At 47.8% G+C, this 16,630-nt stretch overlaps 1 protein-coding gene across 1 annotated transcript; it reads right to left on the reverse strand.

Moving 5' to 3' along the window:
* Positions 1 to 208: 208 nt before the first annotated feature.
* LOC144141557 (kielin/chordin-like protein) lies at positions 209 to 14,984 on the reverse strand. Its single transcript, XM_077673098.1, has 2 exons — positions 13,982 to 14,984; positions 209 to 862 (listed from the first exon to the last, which is right to left on the reverse strand). The coding sequence occupies exons 1-2, from the start codon at positions 14,277 to 14,279 to the stop codon at positions 519 to 521; spliced, it is 642 nt and encodes a 213-aa protein (XP_077529224.1). The 5' UTR covers positions 14,280 to 14,984; the 3' UTR covers positions 209 to 518.
* Positions 14,985 to 16,630: the final 1,646 nt, after the last annotated feature.

A 16,630-nucleotide genomic window follows, 5' to 3' on the forward strand; every position in this document is an offset into this window, starting at 1 on the left:
TTTAGAGGGTCCGGTGTGTAGCAGCAGTGGCTTAGGCATTTATTCGCAAGTCCCCGCTTGGACTTTGAGCAAATTTGATGTTTTGTCCAGACTTCGGCACCGCCATGAATAAAATAAAATTTGTACGGTGACGAATCGCGTCACCGTACACATTTGGGACTCCTCTATTATTCAGCCTTCCTATGGATGACGCCGTGAAAGTCAGCTGTTCAGCCTTTTATTGAGTCGGTGTTTATTGGCACACAGCCTTCTCAGGCATCGCGCTATGGTTATTATGCATGGGTCATTTCAGAACGTTATTGTGCGCCCGATCAACGGGAGCCCGCAAATGAGCGACATGTATGAATCACAACAGTATGACCAGCAGCAAACGCTCAGTTGGCCGACCAGCTGTACTGGGTCGCAGCAGAGACCATAGTCGCCCCGCCCACCGGCGAGTCGCGTTGGCGCATATCCCTGCTGCAAACAGTTCCACCGCATTTCTTTTTAGTGGAGTCGCTGTTGTTGCCAGAGCGCGGTCAGTAGTGCAGCAGCGTCGTGGGAGTTATGCGTCGCACAGTGTGCGTTGGAGGTGGCAGCGGGGGTTTCTGCGGGGACGGGGGCAGCATAACGGGTCCCTCGCAGGGCGTGGCACGGCACAGGAGGCGGGGCCCGTCGGCGCAACGACATTGCATGCAGGGTCCCGACGCCCTGGGCACCAGTTCGCCGAGCTCGAAACGCTGTCCGCCCAGGACGCAGCCCTGGCGTTGTTGAACCACCACGTGGCCTCCCGCCGCTGGGAGAAGCACCGGTGGTAGCGGATCGGCTCGGCTTGGCTCGGCAACAGGAGGCAGGGGGGACACAGCGCCCGCAGCAGCTGCCACTGCGATACACACACGGTGTAAACGTGTTATATGCAAGGGATGTAACTCTCCGCGCTGGTGTTGACGTCAAGCTACCTCCACCAAGTTGGAGGAGTGGCTGGCGTACTCAAGCGCTCAAGCTGAGCGACAGCTGCCTGAACTGGCAGAGTTGGCCCCCAGCACCATACCTGGAGCCCGGTCTAGGGCCACCTTCTGCTAATAAACTTACCTTTCTCTCTGTCAACGCCTTGTAAGCCTATGGGTGCGAAACTCACCTGCTGTTCGGCGTCATGGCGTGAAGTAAGCGACTTGGGTTACTATCCCTGAGCCATGAGTTGAAACCACAATACGCACTGATGTTTTTTTTTCAGTGCAGCTGTGAAGCCATAGTTGCCGGAATGATGGCGGTGTCAACGAAAACTCGCCGCGCCGATTCTCGTCGCCTCGGCGAAAGCGCACACGCTACTGCGGCAGCAGCTAGACTCGGTCACGTGACCTTCCTTTCCAGCGGTGTCACCAAGCTCACTCATTTCTCCCTCCTTTTCACTCCTCCAAGGGGTGCTCTCACTGTAGCGGTGGCAGGTGTTTCATCACTTGACCGTTTGTTTAAAATGCACCGCGTCTTTTTCTTGTTCTAACAGAAAGGAGGCCTAAGAGGCCCCCAGAGCAGAAAAAGGCGCATCGAAATCGTCTATATACGTGCCAGTAGTAGTCGTGAAAGGAGTTTAAAAATCTGGGAGGCCGGACCACGGTGTAAGAATAAACCATGGAGAAACGGCGCTACTGTTCAGACCCAGCAGTGCCTTCTTCTGAAACTGTGTGAGGATACCGGCTAGTAGTTACTGATCCGTGATGAACGCGTAAAAAATCTGGCTCAGGCAGGCAGCGAGGAAAACATACATCAGGAGTGCCGCTGGAACGTTTACATACGCTTCGTACTTCAGGAAATCGAAACTTTAATTTGAGCGTGCGGATCGAGCACGCCGGTCAATCATACCTCTCCACAGATTATCTAAGTCAAGCAGAACTAAAAGGATTTGGGTACACTTTGATAATCGGTTACTCTGAGAATCCGAACAGTTACAAGGTTAGAGACGATGACGTTTCGAGTGTGCGTCCAGGAAAAAACACCGCATCTCAACAATAAAAAAAAAAGTCAACGTTCAATCCTGTAAGTTTTATCTTACAATCCTCTAAGTTTAATCTTACATGTCTTACTTATATCACTGCTACACATGGTGAACATGAGCCGACAAATCAGTGCTTTATTGCTATTAAAGATTAACAGGTGATAAACCGGAAACATGTGCGAAGTAATAGAGTGTCACCAACACCTTCTTTTGCAACTCGTACAAAGAAGACTCCTTACGGAAGACTTTGTCAGTGAGGAAGGTGAGTTGAGGGACAGGTGACATTCGCACAACTGTACAAAGGGCCGGGTTACCGGCACCCGAAATTAAAAATAATCAAGAGACTAGCTACCAAGTGAGCAAACGAATGAGACAAACCCCACCCATGTGCGTCCGAAAAGAAACGTGACGGAAGCGAGTAGAAATTTCGTTAAAGTATTTAATGCTTTTGCACTCACAATCTAATACCCACACTGCATAGCAATTTGGCTTCCATAAACGCATCACAAGCTTAAGCCCCTGTCTCTCCCTGTACATGTATCAGCTTGCTGTTACGGCAGGCTCGCTATTACCGAAAGGGGGCAGTAGACCCGAACGAAGGGCGCATGTGTCATTGCTCCCACCAAAGACAGGCTTAGGAAAAGGAAAAAAAAAGCAGTGGCGACAGGCGGCAACCCTGTTCTAGCAAGGCACTACAGATACTAACAGGAGCTCTCGCATTCTGTTGACGATGAAGCGAGATATTTCTCTAGCATTATTTAGCACATCAGTATGTCATTAAAGACAACCATCACGATGTTCAAAAACCTTAATACACCGAAAAGAAAATAAGGAATCATTTGTCGAACTTTTAGGCTAAGTCAATCTGAACAAGAGCGACCTCGCCCATCTGGGTCCTTCCTATAGACACTGAATCGGCGACGCGGATGGTGTAAGAGGCTGGGAATGGGGGTCCCGAAGGTTTAATGCTCGCGTGCAGAACACTACATACCAATAACATTCCGCACAATCGACAGGAACAGCTGCAGGAGTTACGCAGATCGTACCGTGGCTCCGTTTCGGTGTTACTCGATGGGACGCCAGAAAGAGAGGGAGAGAGAAATGGAGGGGGATAGATAGATAGATAGATAGATAGATAGATAGATAGATAGAGAGAGAGATAGAGATATATATATATATATATATATATATATATATATATATATATATATATATATATATATATATATATATATATATATATATATATATATATATATATATATATATATATATAGAGAGAGAGAGAGAGAGAGAGAGAGAGAGAGAGGGGGGGGGGGGTCTCTAATGTGAACTGGTGAAGTCAGCCTTGTGTGGGACACGAGAGCTTCTGAATGGCTGCGAGAGCTCCGAGAGCTTCTGAATAAGCAGCGTATTCCATTTGATAGCGCTTACTCGTAATTAATGAAAATGGGTGTGGCCATGACATGCATCAAAGCAGCCTTAAACAAGCCGTGCGAACACAAGGTACAAGACGAATTTAATGAACATATTGCCCGGCTGAGCAATGCGGGATTCTCTTCTGCAGTTATCTCTGGCGTTTGCGAAACACTTCTGCAAAAATTTAAACAAAAACCGAAGGAAGGTGACGTGCAAAAGAAAATATAAAAAAAGAAAGTTCATGTTATCTCGTATTGGTAGAGCATTTCGCATAAACTCAAAAAGTGGCGCAAAGGTACGATGACAATGTTGTGTTCGGCGCGCCATGCAAATTGGCGAAGGTTTGCCCTATGATGAAGCAAAGGAAGCGGCAATCGTGCTCCAGGAAGCACGGCGAATTATACACAGAATGCACCATGGGACTTGTCTACAAGACTGCCATGATTTGTAAAGAGTCTTATATTGGACAAACTGTCAGATGTTCGACAGAGCGCGCGAGCACTGTTGGGCTGTAAAAAAACAACGCTGGTGGCCACATGGCTGAGCACAGAAAAAGGTGCACTCTGCAAGGTACAAACTGCACTTCGCTCTTCAAACAGGCCACGTTTTTAAAAAGGGGAAGAGATAAGCAAGAAAGAGAGACTGTGGAGGCGTACTTCATTCATAAGACGGGAAACAAGTGCAACAGTACACCGTCGGTCGCATTATCACTTAAAGAACTCGAGTTCTTAGATGGACACGGGCCGGTTTGCACACGTTGTTGGTGTGACGTTTTCATGACTTCAAAACAGTGTATTTAACCTAGGGTTTATAAAGTTCAGCGCCTCGTCTGTGTCTGCGTATTTCTTCTGGCCCCCGTAGTTTAGCGCCTCAAGTTATTCAGTATTCTGAATAGCAGCGCTGTTGCAATGTGTCGTATCTCCTGCGGCTTACAAGTGGGCGATACTGGGGCACATCAGAGATATGACGCTGTGCTCGAAAAAGGCCATGGCGAAGGACTGATATCCTTGGTGTCGAGGACAGCGGCGTGCTGCGTGTAAACGAACGTCTGCTTGTCAGCGCGTGAGATGGAATGTGAAAAGAACTGGAGACTTTAAACAAGAAAGAGTATGCATCTGTGATTCTGATAACACGGCTCTGACCCAGCGTTTACCATTCTGGAAAACGGGACGATACTCAATTTTATAATCGGCAAGAAAAGGTGACCTGTGAATTTGTAAATAAACGTACGCATGCATGATTAATGTGTGTCGGCAGAATCTACTTTATTGTTCGTATTTATGTGCCTCATTTAAAATTTGTATGAACCGGAAAAATTGGCCTAGCTTCACTGAATTAACGTCGCGAAAGCTGATGTTAACAGCGATACTGTCTGGCGTTTCCTAGTCGCAAGACCAAGCTTCATAGAATTTCTAAAGCCAGTGAATCGATTCCTGTTCGCGCCAATTCATGGTTGCCGTTAGTGTCACTAGATAAGGGTGCAGAGTATCGTCACTCTTTTCTCCTATTCTTCTGTGCCGCTGCCATGATCATTGGTCATCTCGCATCACGTCACATTTGTTTAAACTGCGACGGTTCATGGGCCCCGCCATTCTGTTGTTTGTCCGTTTTCTGTCGGTCAACTGTGGTAGTCTCAGCTTGTACTAGAGTTTCTTACAATATACACTAGAGAGGAATCTGGCACCAGCGTCTATGCGGCTCACATCAAGGCCGTCTGTGTCGTCATGGACCGCCATTATACATTGCGCTCGCCTTAGTTTAATCATTGGCTTGGATTGGAACGTTTTAGTGACCGCAAATTTAAACAAAGTGCTACAAAAACGCGAATAGTGTGCAATTATGTAAGTGGAAAATAAAAACAGGCTGTTTTAATAACTTAAAACTAAGGAAAAAGGAAGTAAAGCGTATTTTTGCCGGAACAGTTGTGCCTGCTAGTCCGCCGGCCAGTGTTCTTGTTACGAACACGGTTAATATTCAGGGGGGGGGGGGGTACTCATTAAAGACTCTGATTTTATTAATTTTACCATTATTGCAAATAAGTTGCTTGAAGAGTTTGGAAAGTTTTTTGAGCGTGCCTCTTAAAATGTTGCCTTCGTGGTGAACCGGTGCATCGACCGCCAACTAGTTGAACAAGAAAAAAAGGAAACGTGGCGTTAAACAGTCGTGCACGATGACAAGATAGGACGCATACAAGCGCCCGTATCTGTCGTATCCCCGTGGTCGTATCTAGTCTTTGTCGAAGTACGTTTTGTTTCTTCTTTTCGTCGGCTGCAAATTTCGCGGCGGCATATTACCCGCTCAGTCATACGTCCTTCGACTGCGCATGAGCAACGCCAGGTGCGATCACGCACTGCCTGCTGTTCCACCGAACATGTCTACCGCAGAACAGGGAGGACTTCGGCTTCCTTGTAGCTCGTAAATGTGTAAATGCATACTGAAGAAAGCAAATCCCAAAAACCGCTTAAGAATCCAATTGTCATGCCAAGCCCAAGCCGAAAAGGGGGGTCTTCCCATGAACCCCCACGACGACATGGCTTACAAGGCGCAGTTTCCTCTCTAGTATACTTACTAAGAAACTCTATGGCGGTGACGTCGCAGAAGCGGCAGTTTGACAACACTGATAACCACCAAAATGGCCGCCGTCACTCACTTGCGTGCCTCAGTGACGGTACTCTGTATCTTATCTAGTGGAACTCATTGCCGTGTTCTACTGCTGGCGCCTTCTACTGGAACCTTTTCTTACTTTTGAACTTGGAACACTGTCACGAGGGGGCGCCACGAGCGCTTTTTGTTGCTTTGCGGTGTATTTTTTTATTTGCTCAGCCATGCATTTTTATTTAAACGAACAATGCAAATGCCACTTGTGTATTGGTGTTGCCACCAGAGTTAGTAGTTTAGAAAAACTTCGCCTTTATGAGCGTCTCGTTCAAGCATATTTTAAACTTGCTGCATGTGTGCTTGATCTCATATCTAAGCTATGCCCCCTCCAGCACTGTGACCATGTTACCACAGATCATCCCATGACAGCCTCGACAAATAACAGCTTCGCTTTTAATACCGTATTAGTAATGCATCTTCAAAGGTGGCGTGCAGCTTTTCATCGTAATCATTATCAGCCAATTTTACTTTCCACCGCGGGACGAAGGACTCTCCCGTCTTTCCAGAACCCAGTTTCTGGTCTTACGAGGTCATGGACCATTGTTTGCCCCTTAATATCCCGAGTTCTTTTCTCCATCGAGTTAGTACTGGCGTTTACCCAGTCCGTCTCTTGGCAGCTGCTCTGTTTCCCTGATAGTCCACAGTTTGTGAGTTCTACCACCCAAGTCTGTTTCCTGATGCATGATGCCCGCCTTATATATATTCTGCATGACATTTTTATTTCCATTGCTCGTTGGGGTCACCTAGAGATGGTTCTCGTTTTCGAAGGGAATGCTAAGCGAGTCACAATAATTCCGTAACTTGCCTACAATATGTCAACTGGAGTGCAAAATTTCCCGAGTGTTCTTCAGTAACCAAATGTTCCAATAGTTGTGCAATCATGGCATAACTATTGTGACAAGCAGCGACTACCGCAATTCATGAAAAGCATTGCAAACAAAAATAAAATACCTGATGATCCCACGAGCGTTCGCGTAAGTTCTTGTAAGAAAACTGCGTGTGGGGCAGCGCGAGGTACGAAAAATTGACCCTCATGGCGTGGTGGCCGCAACCAAGCTTTCCTCGTGGGTCCCTGTCTTAATGCTACCAGTGACAGCACAAGAATCTGACTCTTTACACTTGCGCTGCAAGGGTCCCCGCATGCCCCGATACGCGTGCGTAAAATGCGTCCATACCGACATTGGCGCAACTGTTTTGTTATAAGCGCTAGGAAACTTAGTTCACCAGTGCCGTGCTGCCAACACTGCCTTGTCAAGAAAGCTGATCTAGAGTGCCTAGGCAAGCTAGAGTGGTTTGCGACTCTGTTTTATCTCCCGTATAAGAAAAATCATCACAGGTTTAATCAAATTTATATGCAATTTTATTTTAAAACCTGGGATTGCCGCAGAAGGTAGCTAGGCTTTTCTTAACAAGATAGTGTTGCCCGCGGTCGCCTGCGTACTACGCCTGCATGTGTTCGTTATTACGATGTGAAAACAGAAGAAGCCCGAGTGTGGAGTTGACCCATTCATAAGGGCATAAAAGGCGTTCCGAAAGTCTGTTCATGGTGCCGTTTAGCCTGATGCAACTGGTGTGTTGCAGGTAAGCCTATCTCCGCTACCGGAAGAAGCGGGAGGAGGAGAAAAAAACTTGATTTGTGAGTGCGGTCACTCTGGACACCAGTGAGGGGTGTTCTCAGTCCAGGACTCCCTGATTGTAGCCGACCTCCCGTGGCCTGTTCACCAGCCGAAGCTGGGAGCACGGGTCGGAGCTGGCCAGCGTCGCCGCTCAGTGTGAAGGGGTAGGGTTGGGATTGCGAGGGAGATCTGGGACGTTCGGGCATGCCCACACTATGTAGTATAGTGTTCCTGATGTGGAGCAGAAGATGCACTGAGGTGGGTGTGGGGTGTTGAATATTTTGTGCCAGAGCGTGTTGGGGGGAACGTGTTAGTTTGGAGCTGGCGAAGTATGACTCCTTCCTCTTTGGTGAGTTCCTTATGAGGGGGAGGAAACTGTTGGCGGGATAGTCGGTAGTGAGAGAGGATGTCATTGTATGTCAGTAAAGGTTGGGGCGTGTAGTGCGTGGGGATAGTTGGCATAGGGTTTCGGCTGTCCGCAATGGCCCGGTGTACTGCTTCTCGAGCCGCGGTATGTTGCACTTCTTTTTTTTTTTTTTTTTTTGAGTGCATTCGGTGCCTAAATCGTTGCGAAGGAATCATTTAGCGGGGCATTTCTCGGTTGCAGTAAGGATTAATTTCATGTATTCAAGGATTAATTTCGAACACCTGTACATTTTGTTTTTCAACTTCGAAATAGTTCACAATATTCGAAGTTTTTGAACAGTGCTGTCCGAATCTAAGCCAAATAGAATATATTCTAGGGCTGGCCGTCGATTAAAAATTGCAACCCGATTAATCGGCAGGCTTTAATCGGCTAATTTAGCGATTAATCTGGTGCGTTAGTTAGGGAGAAAAAAGTTGAAAGAAATATTTCATGTTTGACGGGTGTTTTTATTGTCACGTGGCCGGCAAGGTAAAATTTGCGTAATTCCAGGCACTGTTCATAGCGAGTTCGCACTGCTACGCTGTCAAAGACTTTTCTTAACATTTTCGGGCATCAGTGTGCTACAAGGCCTGTCCACGGACATTCCAGGTGAGGTAAGAATCATCATCATGGCGCTGATGCGGCCGGGACGCTTATCACCGTGTTTGTTATCATTCCCAAAATTTCTCAAACCAGGAACACCGGCACTCATCGATGTCCTCTCCTTAATTGGAGGGGCCACTTATCAACCGTAGTGTGCTTCCGTCAGTTACTCTATCCAACGCCAAAGCGGCGTTAGAGCCCGTCCCCCGATTTTTGTGCCTTGTATAGGTCATTGCATCTGTATTAAAATGACCATTCTCCCGGCTATCATCTCGCGGTTTTTCTCAGCGTCATCTATGAGCATGCGTACATCGTTTCCTGTTGTGACGTGAGGCCGGTTGTGTAACCACGAGTATGATCCTCGGAATGCTTGCGCAGAATTTCAACATTTCGCAGAATTTCAAAATTAATCGCGACTAAAGCATTAATCGATCAATCGTCCACCCCTGATATACAGTCGTACCTCGTTATAACGAACACTGATATGGCGAATTATTTGCTATAGCGAACTGAATACGTTCTTTGGTTGGTCACGCTTTATTTCATTGGCACCTATTCTTTTATAACGACAGTCGCGATGCCGGATATAACGAAGAAATACTTGACCAGGAGTCTGAGAAGCTACTTGGAAAAACCCTTCGGCATAGAAAATTGCAGATGTATAAAGGCCCTTTCGTTCGTGGACTCTGTGGAAAAAAAACTCCATCCTGCTCAATGCTGTGAGCAGCCACCAGGCGAAGATCACATCCTCCATCAAATAAATAAAGACGAAGGCCTGTTTTATCAAGTGAACATTGTTTTGTTGTAATTTCACGTACTCATGTTGCGGCTCATTTAGCTTGGAATGCAACAAGGTGAAAGGTAAGGGTTACCTTGTTTTATAGCGGGTTGGAAGCCTGAAAAAATGCAGTTTTGTATCAAGTATTTTTGCGCGAGCCAGATCGTCGATTTGTTAGAGCCGATTGTTACCTCTACTGTTATAACGAATATGGGCTATAACGAACTAATTTGCGGTTGCGATACTACTTCGCTATAACGAGGTTCGACTGTTATTCTATACGAAAGTTGTAATATCGAAAATTTCGTTCAACGACGCCCTCATTGGAAGTCGTAAAATATACATTGCATGTGTGTACACACACACACGCACGTGCACGCACGCACACACACACACACGCACACACACACACACACACACACGCGCACACGTGCACGCACGCACGCACAGCTTTTATGTTAATTTAATGTTAATCCAAGACTTTATATTCAGCCCCGCTTATCTCGTTCAACTCGAAGCACTCATGAGCACAATCTAACTCGAATTTTTGCACGCACTAATCTTTTTAGGAACTCCTTTCCCCGCACAATCGAGCAGTGGAATAGATTGCCTGTTGATGTGTTTTCTGTGCTACTTTCTGCAATATTTTAAACATTCACTGTGCCGCTACTTTTCTTTGTGTACTGCTATCATTTCTGTTTTTTGTCAGTTTCTTATTTTTTCTTTCTGTTTTTTTTTTCACACTTGTTTGACTGTTTTCAGAAATATGTACCAATTTACCGTGCGGATTGATGCGTTTTTTAATGTAATTAATTGCTGCCCACCTGCTTGGTCTTCGGACTGCAGTATGCCTTAAATAAAACAGCTATCATAGCCGAGCTTCACCATCGCTTCTCATGGCCAACAACAATATAATGACCCTGGAAAACAGGAGACAGCTTGCGCGACTAAGGTTTCTGTTTTTGCTTTTAATTCCCAAATATTTAATGTTAATCCAGGACTTTATATTATATTCAGCTTTTTTTTTCTTTCTCGAGAATATATGGCGGCCTAGAAATGGTTCCTCCACACGGTTAGAAACGGGTCCTTGACGCGTGCTGCTTCCCTTCGTATCTCTGCACCGCATGCAGTCGTGCTAACACCGCGGACGCCGCGCCTTGTGTACTTTGGATTCCGGCTGCGTCGTAGGTTAGCTCCTCCGCACGCACACACCTTCCAGTGCTCACGGTCACTATCGAGGGGATCTGCGTACGCGAATATTTACCACTCGACGATCGAGTTCGTACGCCGTATATGTGACCAGCAGCGCGAATAAGGTCAGTGGGACTTCTGTGCTTCTTATGTTGGCACAAGTATACGTGAAGATACTACTGGGTCGGATACGAGTTAAGGAACGCAGCCGGGCGCAGCAGACCTATATAACGCCCCTAGCCGAGCGGAGCAGGTCTGTCGTGACGTCACAGATCAGCGGTGGTGCGGCGCCTTTTATTTATTTTTATATTTTTTCAGTTTCGCGCCGCTCTGTATGCTTGTTGCTGCCCTGAAAAAATGTCCGCATTTAGTAGTGTGCGTCCGTGTAACATCTATAGGGTGATGAATAATTAGGCAATGACCCGGCTTGAAAAACAAATTTGCACTTGTTTCAGCAAAAATACGGTATCAGCAGCGGATTGCTATTTCGCGGTACTGGCAAAATATTTCTCGGGGAACTTGGGTCTGTTTACGCAACTTTAATGCGAAAACATTATGACTTCGTTTGTGATACTTATGAAAGACCTGTGTGCTGCTACATCATGTGTGTGCGTGTGTGCATGTGTGTGTGTGTGTGTGTGTGTGTGTGTGTGTGTGTGTGTTAGTGTGTGTGTGTGTGTGTGTGTGTGTGTGTGTGTGTGTGTGTGTGTGTGTGTGTGTGTGTGTGTGTGTGTGTGTGTGTGTGTGTGTGTGTGTGTGTGTGTGTGTGTGTGTGTGTGTGTGTGTGTGTGTGTGTGTGTGTGTGTGTGTGTGTGTGTGTGTGTGTGTGTGTGTGTGTGTGTGTGTGTGTGTGTGTGTGTGTGTGTGTGTGTGTGTGTGTGTGTGTGTGTGTGTGTGTGTGTGTGTGTGTGTGTGTGTGTGTGTGTGTGTGTGTGTGTGTGTGTGTGTGTGTGTGTGTGTGTGTGTGTGTGTGTGTGTGTGTGTGTGTGTGTGTGTGTGTGTGTGTGTGTGTGTGTGTGTGTGTGTGTGTGTGTGTGTGTGTGTGTGTGTGTGTGTGTGTGTGTGTGTGTGTGTGTGTGTGTGTGTGTGTGTGTGTGTGTGTGTGTGTGTGTGTGTGTGTGTGTGTGTGTGTGTGTGTGTGTGTGTGTGTGTGTGTGTGTGTGTGTGTGTGTGTGTGTGTGTGTGTGTGTGTGTGTGTGTGTGTGTGTGTGTGTGTGTGTGTGTGTGTGTGTGTGTGTGTGTGTGTGTGTGTGTGTGTGTGTGTGTGTGTGTGTGTGTGTGTGTGTGTGTGTGTGTGTGTGTGTGTGTGTGTGTGTGTGTGTGTGTGTGTGTGTGTGTGTGTGTGTGTGTGTGTGTGTGTGTGTGTGTGTGTGTGTGTGTGTGTGTGTGTGTGTGTGTGTGTGTGTGTGTGTGTGTGTGTGTGTGTGTGTGTGTGTGTGTGTGTGTGTGTGTGTGTGTGTGTGTGTGTGTGTGTGTGTGTGTGTGTGTGTGTGTGTGTGTGTGTGTGTGTGTGTGTGTGTGTGTGTGTGTGTGTGTGTGTGTGTGTGTGTGTGTGTGTGTGTGTGTGTGTGTGTGTGTGTGTGTGTGTGTGTGTGTGTGTGTGTGTGTGTGTGTGTGTGTGTGTGTGTGTGTGTGTGTGTGTGTGTGTGTGTGTGTGTGTGTGTGTGTGTGTGTGTGTGTGTGTGTGTGTGTGTGTGTGTGTGTGTGTGTGTGTGTGTGTGTGTGTGTGTGTGTGTGTGTGTGTGTGTGTGTGTGTGTGTGTGTGTGTGTGTGTGTGTGTGTGTGTGTGTGTGTGTGTGTGTGTGTGTGTGTGTGTGTGTGTGTGTGTGTGTGTGTGTGTGTGTGTGTGTGTGTGTGTGTGTGTGTGTGTGTGTGTGTGTGTGTGTGTGTGTGTGTGTGTGTGTGTGTGTGTGTGTGTGTGTGTGTGTGTGTGTGTGTGTGTGTGTGTGTGTGTGTGTGTGTGTGTGTGTGTGTGTGTGTGTGTGTGTGTGTGTGTGTGTGTGTGTGTGTGTGTGTGTGTGTGTGTGTGTGTGTGTGTGTGTGTGTGTGTGTGTGTGTGTGTGTGTGTGTGTGTGTGTGTGTGTGTGTGTGTGTGTGTGTGTGTGTGTGTGTGTGTGTGTGTGTGTGTGTGTGTGTGTGTGTGTGTGTGTGTGTGTGTGTGTGTGTGTGTGTGTGTGTGTGTGTGTGTGTGTGTGTGTGTGTGTGTGTGTGTGTGTGTGTGTGTGTGTGTGTGTGTGTGTGTGTGTGTGTTGGGAAACAACGACACATTAAATTTGTAGTCGTTATTGGCTCTCCGCACTGCACTGTTTTGGTCGTTTTGGTGTACGTACTTGGGTGGTTTACCGCGCCCAGCCGACGCAGAAACTGGCGGTGCACCCGACGTCCATCACTACACGGCACGAGTCATTCTGACAACTCCAACGAACACCAGGAAGATTGAAGTCTTTTCCAGCGCGCTGGCACGGGAAATTACCCAGCCATAGAACGAAGGGAAAACGTGGTATTTTTCGCTTCATGGAGCACATAAGGCTGTTTAAAACGCGCTTGAAACAATTAGCCTGTATGGCGGGCGGGATAGCAGTAACACATCAGGTGCAAGAGGGGCGTGAAGGGACCCGTACGTAACGCAGGGGGAAATGCGTACATTTTTGCCGTTAGTTTCCAAGTTTCCCCAAAGGACCGTTTTTCCGGAATCATTCTTTCCGGAGCCTTTCATTTTCTGGTATTTTTTACTGTAGCTGTTACTTCGCAGACGGCGGGAAAGAAACAATGATGGCTGGTAGTGGGACTAGGGAGAAGTTGCGACTAAAATTAGGGCTTCTTGCCGAGGACACGATAATCAAAACTATTTCGGGGTTTCACATCTGGCATGAAATTGCCACTCATGCATGTCATGTGTGAATTAACATTAATAAGGGTTAAGTGTAAATCTCAATGTTACTGCTGGTATGAATAAAATATTTATCTAGGATTCAGTTCTGCTGATGTAACAGAGGCAAGATGCCTTTGCATGTTAAGCACTCCTTCGTCTGCATACGCAGTGAGTGCATGGCTCATCCCGATTGTGATATAGCATCCCTGATATTTTGCTGTTAAAGAACATACGGACAATTTTACGAACTGTACAGCTCTTCAAGTTCAAGGGCATGGCAAAAGTGATGAAAACTGTCTTTTAGCCAATCTCTGGATGACAGACCATGGCGCCGCCGTCTATAGCGGCATGTGGGAAAGGATTAATTTCAAAGTCTAAGTGCAAAGTCTGCAATGCCGGGACTTGAGAGCGAAGTTCTTTGCCCGTACTGCGTACAAAGAACCCTTCCAGGCCAATGTATACTCACGGGCGTCCTTGCACTCCAGGGCGGGGCAGCATATCCCTGGCACTCGCCGCTCCTTGCATCCCGGCCTGGTCTGGTTGGGGCATCGCTCCTGCCAGCAGAGCACCTGCCCCCCGAAGCATAGGCAGCGCTCGCAGGGGTCCTGTCTCGGCACGCTGGCCCCATGGCCGAACAACTTGGTTCCCAGCTGGCAGCCGGTCTGGGACGACGGAGGCTCACCACCCCGTCCGGCCACCCCCGTAGTCGCGCAGACTGCCGCGGCCACAATCAGCAGAAGCATCGTCACCGAGAGCCGCTTCATCGCCGACTGCGAGCTTCAGCCGGCAAGCAGCGGGCCTTGAGATGCCGGCGTGACAGCGAATCCTTGACCCTGTCACCTGGTAACGGCTCAGCGGGGGGCTTGGCTGGAGGGTTGGCCCTCCCTTGCGCGTTCCACGACTCGCCGCCACACTTCTTCGCGGTGGACAGATGGGCCGGGGACGGCGTGGCGTTGTCTCTTCCCCCCGAGCGCAGACACCTCTTGCCGTGGCGGTGGCCTTGAAATCTGGCGGCGAGCACTGCAGCCACAGCCGGCGGGTGCCCTTCTTCCGGGTGGGCGCGGCCGAGGCGTCTTCTGGCCTCCTCCTGTGGTGTGCCGCAGGGACTCGCACTCGCTCCCCCCATCGTTGATGCTCGCCACCGGCCGCGCTTACGGTGTCTCCTCCTCCTCGCCCGAACCAGTTCCTGCCCTGTTTTTTTCTGAGGTCCCCGCGCCATTCATATATATATACTCGGGCGCAATTACACTGTGCTTTTTTTACAAAGGCTGGCCTGCAGCGGCCAGAGGCAACCGGATCAACGAACTGCTGCTGCTGCACTGTCCATCTTTGCACTAAAGCGAGCACGGTCAAGACACCGAAGAAGAAGAAGAAGCAAAAGGCCGTAATGGTCTTCCGCACCATCCGTCGCCTCCGAACTTCCTGTCGGCAACGGCAGTCTCACGATTTCTCGCCGGAGAAAGGGTCTTCCCGCTGTTCCGTATCATTCGATGCATGCCGCCTTGACCCGTCCTATTCCGGCACCTTTTTCAAAGAACGGAATGCGTTGTTTCGTCGTTGTTAGCGGTTGTTAGCGCTGCAAAGTTCCCGGAGTTCCCGGAGCAAAAGCTCGACGTCTTGCATGCGTTGTGGAATAGTACGAATGAGGGTTAAACTGGCATAATCTGCTCGCCCATAAAGGCGAGGAACATGAAGATTCTGTGTAATTTGGCGCGAAGTAGCAGAATGCATAACCCTTGGCAACCCATCCGCGGAATTACAGTGCTTCAGCCGCCAGAGACGGGACATTTGAGGCACCGGTGTACAGCTCCGCAGAGGAAAAAAAGGAGCCTTCGTTTCTTGAGTCATGTTTAGACATTGATGCCCTCTGTATGCTTGCCGCCTTGCGTGCAAGGCACCGCGTGTACGTCAGGGAAATGACAGGCTTTCACACAGTCAGCTTGTCTGCATCGACCGCACATCGCGAAATACAGGATATAAAATGAAATGGGCACTCACTGCGACACCGCTGTTTGTCCCTCGAGGCGGAAGTTTTCGAGATGCGAGACCAACTGGCTCGAGCATCAACGCCAGTCAACTTCAAAGATACATGGCAGCAAGCGGCGAGGTCTAAGAAGCCGGGGGTTTTTCCTCTTGCTGCACCCAGCTCACACTAATCGAGCGAGGAGCTATACAATTACCCAGAAAACAATTACGCAACCTTTTTCTTGCTTTAGAGGGGGCAATTAGCCTCCGTACTCCTGGTAGTGCGGTGGAGCCGAATCACCCCGAACGATGCCCAGGAGGGTTCAGTACTCATCGGGCAGCTTTAATGATGGGAAGTTATTGCTGTGGAAGTGATTTCAGCAGAGAAGGGGGAAACATAATTGGTATTTCTGCGATACTAGCGATTGCGTACAATGCACTCTTAACAAAAATGTTCGTAAAAGGGTAGTAACGGCTGTATTTACTAACTCCTTACGAACTTTACTACCCCGCAGAATGGTACGTAGGCTCTGCCACTAAGTGTGGAACCTAAATACTATACTTACAAGTCCAAACTGTGCACTTAGTAACTGCTGCTTGTTGGATACTAACATTCACTGATAGCAACAACATTCTATGAATTTTTGGACATAATAACTACAGCACTTTTCCCACTCCAAATCCCGATTTAAAAGTTTTTTTGCATATCTACGTGCTGACTTGTATATGCTCACATTAACATGCATAATTCTAGAATGATCGCTAATATGTTTGATTTTTTTGCACCAAGTCCACGCACTCTATCAGAGGACTTTCCGGTGCTGGGTATAAAAGCAAGAAAATCAGATGCATTTCTGAGGTAACTAAGTTGTGCTCGCTCTCCCCGGGCATGCCGTTGCTTTTCTTGCAGAATTTATTTGTTGTCTAAGTGTGATATGTACGGGTTGGATGTGTCTATGCCGTGCTGCGTGCTCAGCCGATCCACATTGTCACGCGTAGTTTTTTACTAGGTTATGGAGGACCAGTTAGTAAAAGCACTAAGTACTTAGTTTATATTGGTACAAGTAACTGGTTAGTGTTGTGTTAGTAAGTGCCACGACCTTTTTTTACCTAGCCATTGGAGTCTAGAGTTTTCATGAATTTTTATTTA

This window comes from Haemaphysalis longicornis, unplaced genomic scaffold, assembly GCF_048455015.1.
Source record: "Haemaphysalis longicornis isolate Haplotype H1 unplaced genomic scaffold, Haemaphysalis longicornis Haplotype H1 scaffold_6, whole genome shotgun sequence".
Lineage (NCBI taxonomy): Eukaryota > Metazoa > Arthropoda > Arachnida > Ixodida > Ixodidae > Haemaphysalis > Haemaphysalis longicornis.

Excerpts from the sequence above, each read along its gene's own strand:
- LOC144141557 (XM_077673098.1), bottom strand. The coding sequence starts at position 14,279 with ATGAAGCGGCTCTCGGTGACGATGCTTCTGCTGATTGTGGCCGCGGCA. Across the intron at positions 863-13,981 it reads CCTGGAGTGCAAGGACGCCC|TGGCAGCTGCTGCGGGCGCT; the intron begins GTGAGTATACAT and ends TGTGTATCGCAG.